The sequence below is a fragment of the Carettochelys insculpta genome, chromosome 5, assembly GCF_033958435.1.
Source record: "Carettochelys insculpta isolate YL-2023 chromosome 5, ASM3395843v1, whole genome shotgun sequence".
Lineage (NCBI taxonomy): Eukaryota > Metazoa > Chordata > Testudines > Carettochelyidae > Carettochelys > Carettochelys insculpta.
In genome coordinates, this window is record NC_134141.1 from 55,519,928 (window position 1) to 55,537,137 (window position 17,210).

General features: G+C 41.6%; 1 protein-coding gene across 1 annotated transcript in view; it reads left to right on the forward strand.

The window, feature by feature from the left end:
* LOC142013102 (protein FAM240B-like) overlaps positions 1–16,965 on the forward strand; it is a 33,601-nt gene extending 16,636 nt beyond the window's left edge. Inside the window, exons 2-3 of the mRNA XM_074994163.1 lie at positions 13,581–13,723; positions 16,682–16,965. Coding sequence (XP_074850264.1) covers positions 13,584–13,723; positions 16,682–16,760 — 219 coding nt within the window. The 5' untranslated portion in view covers positions 13,581–13,583 and the 3' untranslated portion in view covers positions 16,761–16,965. The remainder of the gene's footprint in view (positions 1–13,580; positions 13,724–16,681) is intronic.
* Positions 16,966–17,210: the final 245 nt, after the last annotated feature.

Genomic DNA, 17,210 nt, shown 5'->3' on the forward strand with positions numbered 1-17,210 from the left:
AGTACTGTAGTGTCCAGGAAATGTATCTCTTGCATGCTGTAATCGAGGCATAAGTTGATGGTGGCGTGTAGATTGTTAAAGTCTCTGTGGAATTCTTCTAGCGCCTCTGTACCATGGGTCCAAATCATAAAGATGTCATCAATATATCTTAAGTAGAGGAGTGGTAATAGGGGACGAGAGCTGAGGAATTGTTGTTCCAGGTCAGCCATAAATATATTAGCATATTGTGGGGCCATGCGGGTGCCCATAGCAGTTCCACTAATCTGGAGGTATAAATTGTCCCCAAAACGGAAATGATTTTGTGTGAGAACAAAGTTACAGAGGTCAGACACCAGATTGGCTGTGGTTGCATCAGGGATGGTGTTCCTGATTGCTTGTAATCCGTCTTTATGTGGAATATTAGTGTACAGAGCCTCTACATCCACTGTGGCAAGGATGGCGTTAACAGGAACTTTTCCAATGTTTCGTAATTTCCTCAGGAAGACTGTGGTATCTCGGATATAGCTGGGAGCATTCGGCATAGGGTTTGAGGAGGGAGTCTACGTAACTGGGTAGTCCGGTGGTAAGGGTGCCAATACCTGAAATGATAGGGCATCCAGGGTTTCCAGGTTTGTGGATTTTGGGAAGTAAATAGAATAATCCAGGCTGCGGCTCAGATTGTGTGTCTGAGTTAATGAGTTCCCGAGTAGCAGCAGGGAGTTCCTTCAGTAGTTGTTGTAATTTCCTTTGGAATTCCAAAGTGGGATATGCATGAAGTTCTTGTTCACAGAGTACTCTCCCTGACTCCTTGACACCAATCACAGATTGGAAAAAAGGACATGTACTTCAAATCTTACCTTGCTCAAGTCATCTGGTTTCTCTAACATTCTGGGACCAACAGGGCTACAACACTACATGTTTCAAATTCTGGCAAGTGTAGCAGGGAGAATAGATGTGTGCAAGGGAGTAAACCAGTCCAGAATTCTATTCTTTCAGTGATGTCTATATACAGTGCTATACTAACCCATGATATTCTTATCAAAATATGATTCTTAGATCTAAATGACAAAATTGTGCTTATCCAAAACACACACACAAAAACACATTCTCTTTAACTACGCATATACTCTGCAATATAGATACATGTTTGTATTTCTTCACTGTCCTCTCATTAAATGCCCCAAACAAATTTTAAATCCTGTGGTTTCAGGACAACCCCAATACATTTTTCTGAACACCATTAGGAAAAGGATGTGCAATTTAATTGCCCTGTAATGACAACAGTCCAGGTTCCAGTGCTGCTAAAGATGTTGTATTTTATTTCTTTAAATGTCCTACTGTTTGGAAAATGTATTCCTCACAGCTGCTAGCCGTGCAACTCTTGTTGGACAAATCCTGACCATACTCTGTAGCTCCCAGTCACGCAGCAATCCAAAGCTGCACTACTAGCGTAGCCACAATTTCCTTTTTTGCAAAGCTTACCAAAATCAGACCAACTGTCATTGTTCTTATAGTTTGACCCCACAATGTAACAACAGAGAGCTCACTGGAAAATGGATTTTTCATGCCACCAAAAATTATTGAGATTTCATTTCATCCCAATTTAAGACAAAAAGTCATAACTGTCTGAGAACTGACATTCCAAAAAGTTTTGTTTGAAGCCATTATTATTAAGAATACATAAAATACAATAGATTTCAAAATGAGAAATCATTTCAAAATGAAAAATCAGAATGTTCTGTTCTGAAAACATGGAAACAGCATGCTTTTACATCTTTGAAGGGCTTTGTTTTAAAAAATAACATTTAAAAGTGAAAATATTGTCAAAAATCAATACAGTTGCCTGGAATTACTGAGGTTCAACAAATCATCATTCCACCATAAAAATATTCCCTTGGAAAAATTTCAACTCACTTTAATTACTATGCACCCCAGAATTTACAGATAAAACTCTTGACATGTCTGCATACTTTGATACGTTTCCTCAAATCTGCAAACCTATTGCAGCTTTCCCAGAACTAATTTTAGTTGACAATGTCTGGAAATATACACTGTATTACTTTTGTTTTCTTAAATAGGGAATATTTTCTATTATATCATTGCAACTAGTTTTCTTCCCACATATAAAGTTTTTCCAGGATCTGAAACCAAACTGATATGTAAATCTAATGGATGCTGGGTATTTCAAATCTCGTAATATAGGTTGAACCTTTCTAGTCTAGCATGCCTGGGATCTGACCAGTGCTGAAGGAGAGATTTTGGTGATCCATGGGAGGTCAATATTGTGCAGCAACATTACCAACATTTCCACTGTTCACTGGGCTCTTAGAAGGCATTTAGGCAGTAAATTATAGGTAAATAACATTGCAGAACAATGTGAGACTGGCTGTAAAAAAACTTTACAGGGCCATGTGAAACTTGGCCAAACCCATGATAAATGGACATCCAGCTAACTAAAATCATGCTGGACCATGGACAAGAGATTGCTAGATTAAAGAGGTTCAACCTGTCAAACAATTCTTTGCATATCTACAGGATCTGAAATGAATCCTCATTCATCTGAGACAAGAATTACTACCCCTATTTTGTAAATGAGAAAATCAGTGGCAGACCTAATAATAAAACAGGGGGCAGGGGCCTGTTTCAGTTCCTAAATACCAGCTGTTATGATCATGAGGGTTAGCCAGCAGCCTGGGAGTAAGAGGGTTAACCTCCTTAGCCAGGTGGGGTTGGCCTATAGAAATGTAGGTAAGAATTGAATTTTGGCTCCTATCTCTTTTGTTCTCTGTTTTCTCTTCTTCTTTTCAGCCATGAGGGAGAGAGACACAAAATATCTCTCTCCAAAAACAGCCCCTCCAATCTTCTGTAAGGAGGGTAAAGTTTAGATAGCTCCATTAGGCTTTATTGTTTTATGGTTTGGGAAGTGGGATCTAATGTCTGTGCACCTTTCAAAAATGTTCTTTTACTCTCCTTGTAACTAAGTTCTAGGCCTATGGTGAAGACTTCCCATGTGTTTTACTTTGTGACTCTCCCATCTAGTCATGAGGCTTGCAACACAAATATTGTTGTAATAATATAAGTTCTTTCTTTTTCTTTTTATTAACTTGGTATTGGTTAATGTTTGTGTCCTGGTTTTTACTTTTGGGGCTAAGATTTCCAAAGTAGTGTCTCCCTGGTTTCCTTATTATTACTTGGGTGGTGGCAGCAAATTTTATCCCCAAAATCTAAGGTTTTTAGGATTTCTGGGGGGAAGTTTAAACCAAAACCTGGTAAATAAGGTTTTGGAGGTACTTTTGCTGGCCCCCACTTCTGCATTTATCTTGCTAAAGTGGGGAAAGAGCCATGACACCAAGTATTGTTTAAACTTTGTACAAAGCTCCTGGTATTTTAAAGTCAAATAGTAGCAATGACACACACACGAGTTCTCTGTCTCTCTCTCTCGTGTGTTTGTGTGTATGTGTGTGTGTGTGTGTGTATATATATATGTGTATATATATATATATATACACACACACACACATATATATATAGTGGATATTTCCCAGACTGCTCTGCTGTGCAATTTTTGTATTGATCGAGCACATATATATTATGAAGGGCACTTACTAAGCAAACTACGTGTAAGGGAATATAAAAACACAATTGAATTTTTATAGCAGGAGATGAATAACAGCTAGAAACCCCAGGTAGAAAGAACTGGCAGTTGTGATCTGGGTATGACAAATATAGAAAGATTTGTTACAGAATGAGAAAAAAGCAGATACTGTGCGGTACTGGTGATGACTGTAAATACTTTTGATACATGCTGTACTCATCTGCAAGGAACCAAAAAAGAAAAAAAAACCTAAATAAATCATTACAATAAATTCCAACCGGATTTCTTTCTTTGTATAGCCTTCACTCAGTGCCTGAGACATAAATCCTCATAGGTGCTTATCAGAACTGTTGGGTTTTATTTTTCTCCTATGACTTATATCATTATCATAATATTTAAATTATCTCTGATCTCTGTTGCAGAGCTCTCTCCCTCCAACCCTATCCATCAACATTGCCATCAGCCCATTCTACCATCTCCAGTCACTTGACCTTTCTGCATGGGCTTCTGTGTTAATGATTTCTCATCTGCTTTCAGCCTTTTTCTCCCAATCTCCTCTTCCCTTTCCTCAGCACAGTTGTTGAACCTCCCCATTCATCAGCCAGCACTCTTTTGCCCCTCTCTCCCACCTGAAGGTCAACCTTGAAAACTCCTAGACCTGGCTCACGCCCAACATACACTTCCTTTGGCCCTGCTTTAGGGCTGCAGAGCATCTGTGTTGTAAGTCCTTTGACCAGGCCGCCTTCCTCTGACACAAATTCATTCTTGGCTCTTCCAGTTCACAACTCTAGTTCTCCAATGTAATTGAATCTCACACCCACAATCCCAGCTGCTGGTTTCCCCACCTTTGACTCATTCCTTAAGCTCTCCCTTTCTTCTGTCTCACTTTGCCTCTGTACAGGATCTCACTGAATTCTTCTTACAAAATACATTGTAATAGTCCCCTCCCCAGAGCTCACATTTACTCCCCCCCCCCAGAATCCTCTCGTGCTTTTCCCTGATCAGAGATGCAGAAGTTTTTCATTTGCCTTCCTTCTCTAACCAATCCACTTGCCCCGCATACCCTATCCCAGCTTTTGATCTCTCTTCTTCCCACTCAGCTACTCCCTTACTCCTTTCCTTAGCCTCTCACCCCTGGTTTTAGCATGCTCTAGTCTCTCCCATCTTAAAAAGGCAAACAATTTAAGCCCACCTGTCTGAGCAACTAGAACCCCACCTCTCTTCTCCCTTTTTTGCTAAGCTCACCTAACTCCCTGTCTCCAATTGCTGTCTCAAGATCCTCTCCTCCAATTTCATCCTAGATCTCCTGCAGTCCAGCCCTTGCTACTGACATTTATCTGAAACAACTCATATCCAAGTCTCTCATGACCTCTTCCAATCTAAAACTCAGAACAAGTATTCCATCTTCATTCTCCTTGACCAGTCAGCCAGCCACCTTTGACACAAAGTCACCATGCTCCTCTCAAAATTTTGTCCTCCTTTGGTTTTTGTGGCTCTGTCCCTCCTTCAACCTTCATAATCACTCCTGTGTGTCCTTCAGCACTTCCTCATCTACCATTCAATTGTTTATGGGTATTCTATTGGGACTGGTCTTGAACCTCATCCAATGAGTTGCCAGACAGCCATTGCATCCTAGCTATCACCTGGTAGAGGCTGAAGCCTGAAGGATAGAGTTGCTACATGACTAAAGCCTCAGCCAAGGTACCAACTTCACAAGCCCAGAGTGGAGGATCATCCAGCTCCACCAAGTGGTCCAGTCTGAAGGAGGCACAGGAAGATATCTGAGCAACTAGATAATTCACTGCAGCCACTTGTGCCTGTTTTCTGCATTTTGCACCCATATCTGTTCTTGGTACTTGCTCTTGTATCCTGCTTTGCCCATGCCTTTGCGCCATGCTCCAACCATGTTCTGGCTCTGCTCTTGGTCCTTGCCTCTCCTCTAGTTCCTGCCGTAGGCCTTACCTCCAACCTTCAGTTAACAATCGGTCATTTCCAATATCTGACAACAACTCTTGCTTGAGCCTTGGTTCTGGAATATGGTAGGTGGCCCCAGCTTTCAGCTTTAATTCCTGACTCTGACTTTGGTTTGATCTCTGGCTTTGGTAATTGGCAGTTGACCTTTGTTCAGACCCTCAGCTTCATTTCCCAATCTGAATGCCTGCTCAGACTGCTAGACTTGGCTCCTGGTCTGACCACTAGGCAAACTGCCTCCACCCAGACCCCTCTATACCCATTCAATATTGAGATGTCACTTTTAACATTCAGCTGGGGGACACCAGCCTCTTTTGCCCACTTGTTATATTTTCAAACACCTTTGCACTTTTCTCCCATGTTGTCCTTCACACTTGAGAGACAATCCCATAAACATCTGCTACAGAGCTAGCTCATTATGCACCTGCCAGTCTCTCCTTAAACTCTCTTTTGCCAGGACACTTACACCACATAGTGACAAGCTGCTGGTGGACAGAGACCACAGCCTAACACAGTCTCACTGTTTCCTTGTACTCCCCATCTATCTGCCTGTCTCCATATGTCATCTGATAACTTCAGCATAAATTGTAATTCCTGGATACAGCTAACAAATTTCTGTTCTGCATTTGTACAGCCCCTAGCACAGTTGGTGACTAGGGATCCTAGATACTAAGGTAATACAAATAATAATGCAAGAATGATGAGCTTTCATGTGGCAGACCCACTTCTTCAGATCTAGAGATAAAAAGCTCATCACCTAATAAATTATTTTGTTAGTCTTTAAAGCACTCCATGGCTACATCTACATGAGCCCCAAACTTCGAAACGGCCACGCAAATGGCCATTTTGAAGTTTACTAATGAAGCGCTGAAATGCATATTCAGCGCTTCATTAGCATGCGGGCGGCAGCGGCATGTCGAAATTGACGCGCCTCGCTGCCGCACGTCTCGTCCCGATGGGGCTCCTTTTCGAAAGGACCCCGCCTACTTCGAAGTCCCCTTATAGGGGACTTCGAAGTAGGTGGGGTAAGGGGACTTCGAAGTAGGCGGGGTCCTTTTGAAAAGGAGCCCCGTCGGGACGAGACGTGCGGCGGCGAGGCGCGTCAATTTCGAAGTGCCGCGGCCGCCCGCATGCTAATGAAGCGCTGAATATGCATTTCAGCGCTTCATTAGTAAACTTCGAAATGGCCATTTGCGTGGCCGTTTCGAAGTTTGGGGCTTGTGTAGACGTAGCCCATGACTGCTGGTTTGTTTTGTCAGAATACAGCTAACACAGCTACCTCTTTGTTACTAAAACATAATAGCTTAAAAACCTTTGTAAAATAATGAGTTGTATCCCTGGATACCAACTTTCTATCTGAGCTAGCCAAGTCCCTTTGTATCTACTCTTTTCTGGTACAGGAACTTGAGATCCAATTCCTTACATGGAAAGGTATTTTTCTGCTGATGGCAATTGTTTCATAAAATAGTATGTTCCAGCCTCTAGCTATTGAGCTTCCAGCTACAGAATAGTCAAGATGTTACTATTTACTATAAGCTTGTTAGTCCCAATCATATTGCTAGTGATTCCAAAGAGCACTGTCAGTAACAGTTTTCCTACCCTGGGAGGTATACCTTTGCAAATTAAATCTAAAAATAATCAATGCACTCCAATATGATTAAATCTAAAAATAAGCAATCATATTAATCTTGTATAGGAAAAACCCCTTCGAAAGTCTAACCAGCTATTTCTTTCATTTAGGAGCAGTCAGGTTTGGTTCAGCTCGTTTGCAGCCAGATCTATGTCAGAAATGACTGCCTGTCAGTGAGTCTCTCCTTGTCCTTTGGAAGGATTTTCACCAGAGGCTTAAATTAAATCCCTTTCAGTCAGAACTATTGCAGTCAGGGCAGGACAGCTCAGGTCAGTCCTAATGCCTGAGATTTACAAGCGAGCTACTTGGAGCAATTTACATACTTTAACAAAACATTACTGTGTAAGCTTTACATTATGTGCACAGACCCTGAGTTCAGGATCCCGTGTTCAGTGCCCCAGTCAGCCTCTGACTTCTCCCCTCTTCTTTCTTTTGTCTTTACCTGAAGAATTTTTTTTCATTTGCAGCGTTAAACAATTTTTTTTTTTTAAAAAGGGAAATAGATAGTGTATGGCACCCAGGCCCAATTTGCCTTTGCTGGGATAAAGGTACAAATAGGGCAAGATTAAGGTCCTCCCTGCCAAGAAATAGGATTGACTCAGCAACACAGCATCCACACCCAGCCCAGGTTGGCCAACTCTGGTTCTCAGTGGTCACTGCTGTATAAACTCCTAGGCTTGGCCTGGAGCCAGGCTCTAGGACAATGATGGGCAACCTGCAGCCCAAGGACCATATCTGGCCCACCAGGGTTCTTTGTGTGGCCCACAAAACATTTGTTTTACGATTGCTCATGCACAGAGTCAACAGATTTTGCTGGTTTCCATCCAGGTAGCTTTTTTCCTACTGGTATTACTAAAGTGACACACACATAAAACAAGGGCACCTGGAGTGAGGTATGTGCTGACTGGACACACCATTAGCTGTGAGAGCCATGCACTCCTCCTGAATCAAAGTGCCATGTATCAGTCAGCACTCCCTGAACATCCTGGGTACAAATGTGCACTGAGGAAATGTGCCAACAATGCCCAGATGCTTTGTATATTGGACAGACTCCTAACTCCCTTAGACAAAGGGTCAACGGTCACAAAACAGACATCAAAACACTCCAGATCCACAAACCAGTTAGTCAACATTTTAATGGAATGGGGCATTCTGTCAATGACCTCAAGGTATGTGTGTTACTGAAAAGAAATTATCGCTCCTTTGTAGAAAGGGAAGTGGATGAACTGACATTTATATTCAAATTCGGAACATTAACACATGGTTTAAATCGTTAGGTGAACTTTCTGAGTCATTATAGGGGCTCGTCTGTATACTTAACTCAATCTAATTCTTGATCCTCCCCCTCACCCCTCCACTCTCTGATTTGCTCACCTTGATTATCTTTTTCTGATTTGTCCTCCTTGCTTACTGTTTTTTGTTCTCTGTGTCTTAAATATCGAGTCTGTTCTGGTCTGGATATGGTCTGAAGAAGTGGGTCTGTCCCACGAAAGCTCACCTAATAAACTATTTTGCTAGTCTTTAAAGTGCTACTTGACTGCTCTTTGTTTTGTTTTGATACCCTATCCAGGGAGACCACCTTGGTTACATCAATCTTGCAGCCCACTGAGATGAAGGAGGGCCACTTATGCAGCCCACTCGCCAGCGCAGGTCAACCATTGTTGCTCCAGGACCATGCAGAGTGGGAGGAACCCAGAGCTTGGGCTCCAGCCAAAACTCAGAAGTGTACATCACAGCAATGAAATGGCTTTGGAGATCAAGCCCAGTGAGCTGGAGTCGGCTGGCACAGGCCAGCCACAAATTTTTCTTTGCTGTATAGGCATGCCCATGGAGGGCTTCCTGGGGAGATGCAGATCCACTCCCTGCAGAAGTTTCTACCACCAGGGCAGCATTCTGGGACAAGCCAGAGATTGGCATGTGACATAGCTGGTGCATCCCATTTTGCAGCTAAACTCAAGCACATGTGCATATGAAGGACAAAGCAAAGAAAACAGATATATTATTCTGGACAGATTGAAGTAGAAATCCTATCAGCATGCGTGCTAATTGAGGCAAACAGTGAACGCACTGGAGCTTGAAAGGGGTAGGAAGATTCATATTTTTTTTAAAAAAACTGTATACTCACATGCTAAAGTTTTCAAACTCTGGTGTTCAGAAGGTTTGTGCATAACCACTGTGGACTACATATGTGGTACAGCACCTCAGAACTGCAATGCCCAACCAGCACTGAGCCAAATTCTAGGTTTGTCTGCTACAGGAGGAGGAGACAGGAATGGGGTAAAAAGCCTAACTGCAAATTAATCTACATTTGGACATACAATAAAAAGTTTGGTATAAATGATAAGCTAGGCAAGTACACCCATCCCAAAATACACAGAAGTGTCAGCTTCCCAATGTAGCCGATAGCCCATTAAAAGCACTTTAGTCTCCCGACTGTTCTAAGATTCTTCCCACTATTGCTGAACAGAACATCATGTGACCTAACAGTGAAGACTAATGCAGAGTTGCACACCTTCTTCTTCTTTTTGATAGGTCACAACCAAGTGTTGTTGCAACAGATAGGTTGGTTCTTTTAATGGTTAAGACCAAACAAAAATCACTATTTACCTCAGAAGCAAGAGGACCTTCAATAAAACTGAAAGGCAGGATAGTTAAAACAGATAAAAGAAAATACTTTCTTTCCCCAGGAGCCTTTGAAACTCATTGCCACAAAGTATAAATGAAACCAATAGCTCAGTAGGGTTCACATAATGAATGGATAATAAAGAACCTCCACAACTATATTAATCAGAAATTTATAAAAATAAGAAAGAAAGAAAAACTCTTACATTTTAGGCTATTAGGCCACATCTGATTTAGGCAGAGAGAAAATAATAATCCCTATGGAAAAATCCTAATTGCTAGATTCTTGTCTTTTTTATTTTTTTAAAGAACCTGATACTGGCCATTCTCAGAAACAGAATGTTGCATGAGGATGATTAGTCTGATCCATATTGGTAAATGCTGTGAAACCTCCTACCTTTGTAATATTCTGCTGTGTTTAGCTAAAAGGGAAAACACTCACTTGCCTTTAAAGCTAGAAAGAACTAATTTTTTCATTGACGCAAGAATTCATGAAACAAAACAAAACAAAATGAAAAAGAAATAATATTTTCAAAAACAACCAAAATGTTTGTGGGCACAATTTTCAATCAAGAAATAATGCAACCCACAATTTTGTTGCAGCATACAATTGCACCAGCAATTAATTCCACATACAAATATCACCACACATATAACTGTGAGAATTATTTGCTCTGCATGTCACCTTCAAAAGTGTGTTTACCACAGTGAAATCTTTCTGAACATCAGACTCAAAATGAAGAGCCCTAATAATTCAGGGGAATTGGGCTGGCAAATTAGCTGGGCTTTTCAAACTCAGAAACCCAAGAAGAACACAAACAAGTCACAGCAAAGTCTCAAAAAGAAAAGAAAATGATCCCTTCAAAGGGGCTATATTTTGTTCCGAGTTTCTCGCTTCTTTGTCGTAAATGCCTCATATTTTCTCATAAAACAACTGAATTTCTAAATGGAATTATATAAATATTACAAGCTCCCAGCTTTGCTTTTCACTCTGTGCCTGGAAGGTGAATGGCAGCAATTTCTTCGAGCTTTTCCAAGCAAGCCTAGAGGGACTATTTTACTAGCTCGCTGTAGCTCTGATTAAAATTACAAATAATGGTTACAAATGCAGACAAGGCATAAGAATCCACATACTTGTTAAAAATTAAATGTTGTGGAAGATGATGTAATGACATTTTTATGCAAAACCACATAATTTGGAAAACAGGATGTAAAAATATAATCTAAAAACCCTTTCCATGCTTAATGAAGAGCACAAAGGGATGTTTTTGGAAATAATGACATTTTCTGGCTGTTATACAGGACACAGGGGCATTGCTATTAATCCGTTAATAGTCCCATTGAGAGACGAGAAACAGACAAGGAGATTGTTATTCTTTTATAAAATTCCTTCCCAAATTTATTTCTCAAGCTGATGGATGTAAACTGCCTTGAAGGTACAAGATGGCCATCAGAAAGAAATGTAACAAACTAGCCAAATATATTAAATTAAGATGGTTTTATTTTGATTTTTTTTAATTATTAATAAGCTTTTGAAAATTTGTATTCTGTATGAACTTCAACCTTCCCATTTCTGAGTAAAATAAAGGTAAATTTTATCCATTTAATGCTTTGGTAGCGGACTGCTATAGCTATTTTACAATCTCTGTGACAGGATGTACCTCCCTAATCAGGCACTCTTTCATCCAGCAACATCAGTAACCCAGTATGATTTTAGTTAGCCGGATTAGCACTTATCATGGGTGTAGCCAAGTTCCCTGTGGTCCCATAAAGTTTGTTCACAGCCACCAGTCCTGGCTGTCAGTGTTCTGTGCTGTTTAGCTCTAAATTACATCTACCTGTCTTCTAAGCGCCTCATAAGCAGTGGAAATGTTGGCAATGCCGCTAGACAACACTGACCTCCTGTGGCCTAGCAAATTCTCTCATTTGGTCTGGGTCAGGTCCTGAGGGCGCTGAAAGAGAGAGGTTTAACCAGTACAAGTGTAAAAACTTCAGAGTGGATAACCTGTTGCCTCATTCCCCCATATTATTATTGGGTCTCAGTAGAGTTTCTCACTCTTTCTCTCTGTCTCAGGCTATGTTTATAGCCTGATGTTGCTGTTGGCTACATCTACACTAGAGTACTTAGAGCAGCACAGCTGTACCGAAGCAGTGAAGCCACTGTAAGATTGTCATGTGTAGCTGCCGTATGCTGATGGGAGAAAGTTAGCATCTTTTGAACTTCCTCATTAACATGCCCCTTCCGAAAGGAGAGGGCTCATGTAGACACACCTTTGATGTTCACACCTCCACATTAGCTACTGATAATGAGCCACATCCTCCCTGACTGAATTGACCTGGTTTCTCCTCTCTTGATGTCCAGAACTCTTCATTAGCTGCTAATAATAGGCTACATCCTCCCTGACTGAACTGACCTTGTCAACTCTGGCCCTCCTCTTGACTGGAACTCCCTCCTTTTCATGAGCTTATAAATTTAGACCCTCCTCTGGAACCCCACTCATGCATGAGATTAATTAAGCTGGTCTTTGCCCATGAAAGCTTATGCTCCAAAATATCTGTTTGAACCCAGGAGGTCAGGTGGGTTGGTACTTGTGCAGGTAACCCAGGCTGTCACATAAGCCAACATGGCCACACTGCTATTTTCAGTATATTCACTCAAGCAAGGCTAGTACCTGTCTGTCCTCCCAGATGCTGTACAGATGTAACTAATGGCAGATCCAAAGTCAACCCTACAAGGCTGCAGGAATACCTTTAAAAGCACTCTCCCAGTCTTTGTAAGCATAGGAATGTACCACTTGTAACAGCTGACCAAACTTGTGAGACCTTGCACTCACAAGATGATGGCACTTCTGTGTCATGTCATAACTTTTGATTACCTTATCTGATCAACAATTCCACTGGCCAGAAAGGTGAACCCTTGACCCTATTTTTAGGCACTTGCTTTGCAATACAAAAGGAAGCTCTGAAAAGGAATAATTATACTGAAAGTGCTTTAACCCATGCAATATCTTTAACTATTGAGTAAGGTTACTGCCTGACCCCCTTAACTTTTCTGGAGTGTTTCACCCTGGTAACCCCAGATATATAAGTCATTAACACCTTTTGTTACTACCATACAAAATGTATCAATATCAACTGCAATCGGTGGCGATAAAATGGAATGAAAGGCTAACTGCACTATTAATCTCACTGTAAAGTCTTTGGCATGTCAAACTTTGGGGGCCATTTCTATCATGTTTGTGTACATAATTAAATAGTCACATAAAGATATGCTTTCCTGCATCTTGCCAAAATGTGAAGATGCTATGAGAATATACCTGCCAGAAGTGGGTTTACTCAGGATCTCAGGTGTTAAAGTGAACAGGTAATTTACTTTCACAGAAACCTTGGAAAAATCTTTAAAATGTCAGCTGTTTTTTATATTATCTCTTTAACTTCTGAGCACAGCAACAAGGAAAACTCTTCTTCATTATGCTAAAGTGAGTCCCAAATTGTGCACTAAAAGGTTACAACCACAATTACATGGAAGTGAAAGATGCACTCTAAGAAGAAGAGTTAGGAATTGTAAGTACTATATCACAGCATAAACCACAAGTGCCGTCTTTCAGAATGAAGAAGTAGAAGCAAGATTCATTCCCATTAAACTCTTTTTTCCCTCTTCCATGGCAAAAAGACTGCTTGTGAATTCAGTGTTGTAAGGATTTAAGCTGCTGCATCAACATATTACAAGCTGCAAAATAGAAAAGGACTGATAACTGGTCATTTGGGTTCTGCTCCTTACAGAAAATGAATAGCCAATACGTGCGCTTTGAAGTGTTCGGATGTGAAACTGAGGAACTAACAAACTTCTGGGAAAAAACCATTGAAAAACAAACTAAACATCTGCAAATTGAAAAAGAACGTCAACAGAGAAGCGCTCTGCCAAAGTAAGTGGGGTGTGTGGCTGCTTGGCTCATTGGGTTTGTATTGTAATCCTTTAAAAATAGCCAATAAATATATTTGGCGCATACAATAGATGCCAGAATGACAGCCCAAGGCTTTGGAATTCTTTGTATAATAGGCAACAAAGCTTCATGTACTGCATGTCCCTCCATGTGCACTTCAACCATAACCTCAATGGCGATCCCTGCTCAAGTCATTAATGCTGACTTTACCCTTAACTGTGTGATGCTGTGCGGAGCCTCATCTCAACCAAAGCAGAAAATCTGCCCTGACATCCTTTAGCCTTGCTGGCTTTGTGTTCCCTAAAATGTGTGTGTTCTTAACTTGGAGTAGCTCACTCAGTAATACAAGGTCAATCCCTAATGAAAATAAGGCAACTGTAGTTTCAACATGTGTCAGAAAGTCAAGGAAAAGGCTAAGCCTTTACCTCAGCCTGCTAACCCCTGGAAACTATGTCTTCAGAGGATCTTGCTTTGAGCTAGTCACCCTGAGGTAATACACCTTTTTTTTTCCCACCTAGTGAAGATGCTCCTTTTGCCATAAATTGGCCCCAAATAAAGGATGAGTTTGTGCAAAATTCACCTCCCTCTTTCTCTTTTGGAAAAAGATTAAAATCCAACAAAAGAATAAGGAAAGATGGTCTTGCAGTTAGTGCCTGGTCTGGGAGCTGTGAAAACTGAGCTGAGTTTATTTCTTGGGTCTGCCTTAGGTTCACACTGCAACCTTGAGAAAGTCATTTAATGTATCCATCTTCAGCTCCCCATCTGTAAAATTTCTCCAGTCTCTTGTCTGACTTGTCTATTTGTTCTTTGGGCTGGCCAGGAACTGCCTGAGTAAGAATCTGTTCAGTGCTTTGTGTATTGCCTTCATCCTGACTGGGGCCTCTAGGTACTATTGCAATACAGATAAATTCCCACCTGTCACCTAACCTATCTGGTCATCGAGTAAGAAGCATTGCTCCTGGTGCCAAAGGCAACCAAGAGGTTGTCCAGCAGGTGGCAGCAGTCAATCTTGAGAAATAAGGGCGGACCCACAAAGTCGCTTTGTCAAGACAGAAGAGGTGAGAACTAGAGATGTCAGTGAGTTCCAAAGCTCAGGTCAGGTTCCCGCCTCATGTTATAACTATTCCCAGTAAAACAAGCCACATATCATGTCGCACTTTAAAGACTACCAATGAGCTTTTAAGGGGCAGATCCACTTCCTCAGACCTGAAGATATCTGGAGATGTCTCCAAAGCTGAGGAAATGGGTCTGCCCCATGAAAGCTCATCAACTAATAAATTATTTTGTTATTCTTTAAAGTGCTACTTGGCTGGTGCTTTGGTTTGTTAGAATACAGACTAACATGGCTACCTCTCTGGTACTATTCCCAGGGACATTATGCTAGAAGGCACTCCAGATGACTGGGATTTAGTCATTCTCCCACTGATGCTACTGCAGGCAATGGTGGAAAAGGTTCAGAAGATACAGCAAGGTCACGACATTCGCAAATTTAACATTCGCAAATTCAATTATTCGCGAGGGGCTCATTGTCCCCTGAACTGTTGCCGCCACATGGCACAAGGCACTGTAGGTGCCTGCGCAGTGCTGCTATTGCTGCTGCGTGGCACAAGACACCACAGCCCCCCATGCGGTGCTCCTGGACTGCCCCGAGGTGCCCTAGCCACCCGTGTGGTGCATCCAGATATTCACAAAATTCAGCATTTACAAGGGCTGTCAGTGCCAAACCCTTGCGAATGTCATGACCCTACTGCAAATCTGTGGGGCTATGTCTATAGTAGATACATCTGTGGACAGTAACATCTGTCAACAGAGCTGTGGTGACAGAAACTCTGTCGACAGAGTGCATCTACATAGGCCATGTCTACGCTTGCATTCCTCTTTCGAAAGAGTCATGCAAATGAGGAAAATCAAAAATGCAAATGAGTAGATTTACATAGCTGGTGCCTCATTTGCATATTCTTCTTTCGAAAGAAGAAAAGCAGGGTAGATGCAGCTTTTGCTAAAGTAAACCCCGTTTTCAAAAGAACCCTTCTTCCCATTTTTTTATGGAAGAAGTGTTCCTTCGAAGAGGGGGTTTACTTTCGAAAGAGCTGTATCTACACTGCTTTTCGTCTTTTGAAAGAAGAATATGCAAATAAAGCACCAGATATATAAATCTTCACCTCATTTTGCATTTTCATTTTCTCTTATTTGCATGCCTCTTTCAAAAGAGGAATGCCAGTGTAGACACAGCCACACGAAAGAAGATCTCTAGAGCAATCTGCTCTGTCGACAGAGAGCAGCCAGGCTCCCCGCCCTCTGTAGACAGAATGGCTGACCCAAAGCTCTGCAAACAGAACTCTGTCAACAGAAGTGTTATTCCTCAAATTTTTAAGGGATAACGCTGTCAAGACAAATACAGAGTTCTGTTAAGACTCTGTTGACAGAACATTTTGGCCGTGTCTACACTAGCCCAAATCTTCGAAATGGTCATGCAAATGGCCATTTCAAAGATTACTAATGAGGCGCTGAAATAACGTATTCAGTGCCTCGTTAGTATACTGGCGGCTGCAGCACTTCGAAATTGCTGCGGCTCGCTGCCATGCGGCTCGTCCAGACAAGGGTCCAGACAGGGCTCCTTTTCTAAAGGACCCCTCCAGCTTTGAAATCCCCTTATTCCTATCTGCTGATAGGAGTAAGGGGATTTTGACGCTGGCAGGGTCCTTTTGAAAAGGAGCCCCGTTGGGATGAGCTGTGTGGTAGCATGGCCATTTCGAAGATTTGGGCTAGTGTTGACATAGCCTTTATGTGTGCAAATGCTCCCTGAGTTATGTCAACAGAAGGCCCCTTCTGTCGACAAAACTCTGTAGTGTAGACACATCCTTGGTGTCTCTCAAAGTGCTGTGAAAAGCAAGACTGAAGCCATTTTGGTGACCCAGGTGCTTATGTTTCCTGTCTTAGACTCAGAACTGAATGGAAGGAGAGGTTGGAAAAAAGGATACAGGTGATGAAGACACAAAACGAAGAGCCAGCTAGTTGAAGATCTCTGGGGCTTCTTACACATTTGGAAAAAGAAGGAAAAAAGGTTTTGCAGAAGCAAATCATAGTGTATAGCAAACGCCCAATTTACTTTTATTTACAAGCATTAATGAGATTTATATTATAGGACCCTAATCATGTAGAGAGTGCATATCTGAAACCTCTGTTATTGCTTATGAGACCTACTATCTATGTCAACCCCTAATTCAGTGAGGAGAAAATAAACGTGCATGGATCCTAAATTGTTGTTCCCTGCTCTGGACAACTGTCTGTATTTAGTATCATTTTACCTAAATACTCATGTCTCCTGTGTATTTTATTAAATACTCCTTAGGTTTCTCTACATACAAGACGAACCTCCCTGGTCAAGCACCCTTGGGACTGGACCAGTTCTGAACAAGAGAATTTTCCATGCCAGGGGAGGTCAATATTGTCTGGAAGCACCACCAAC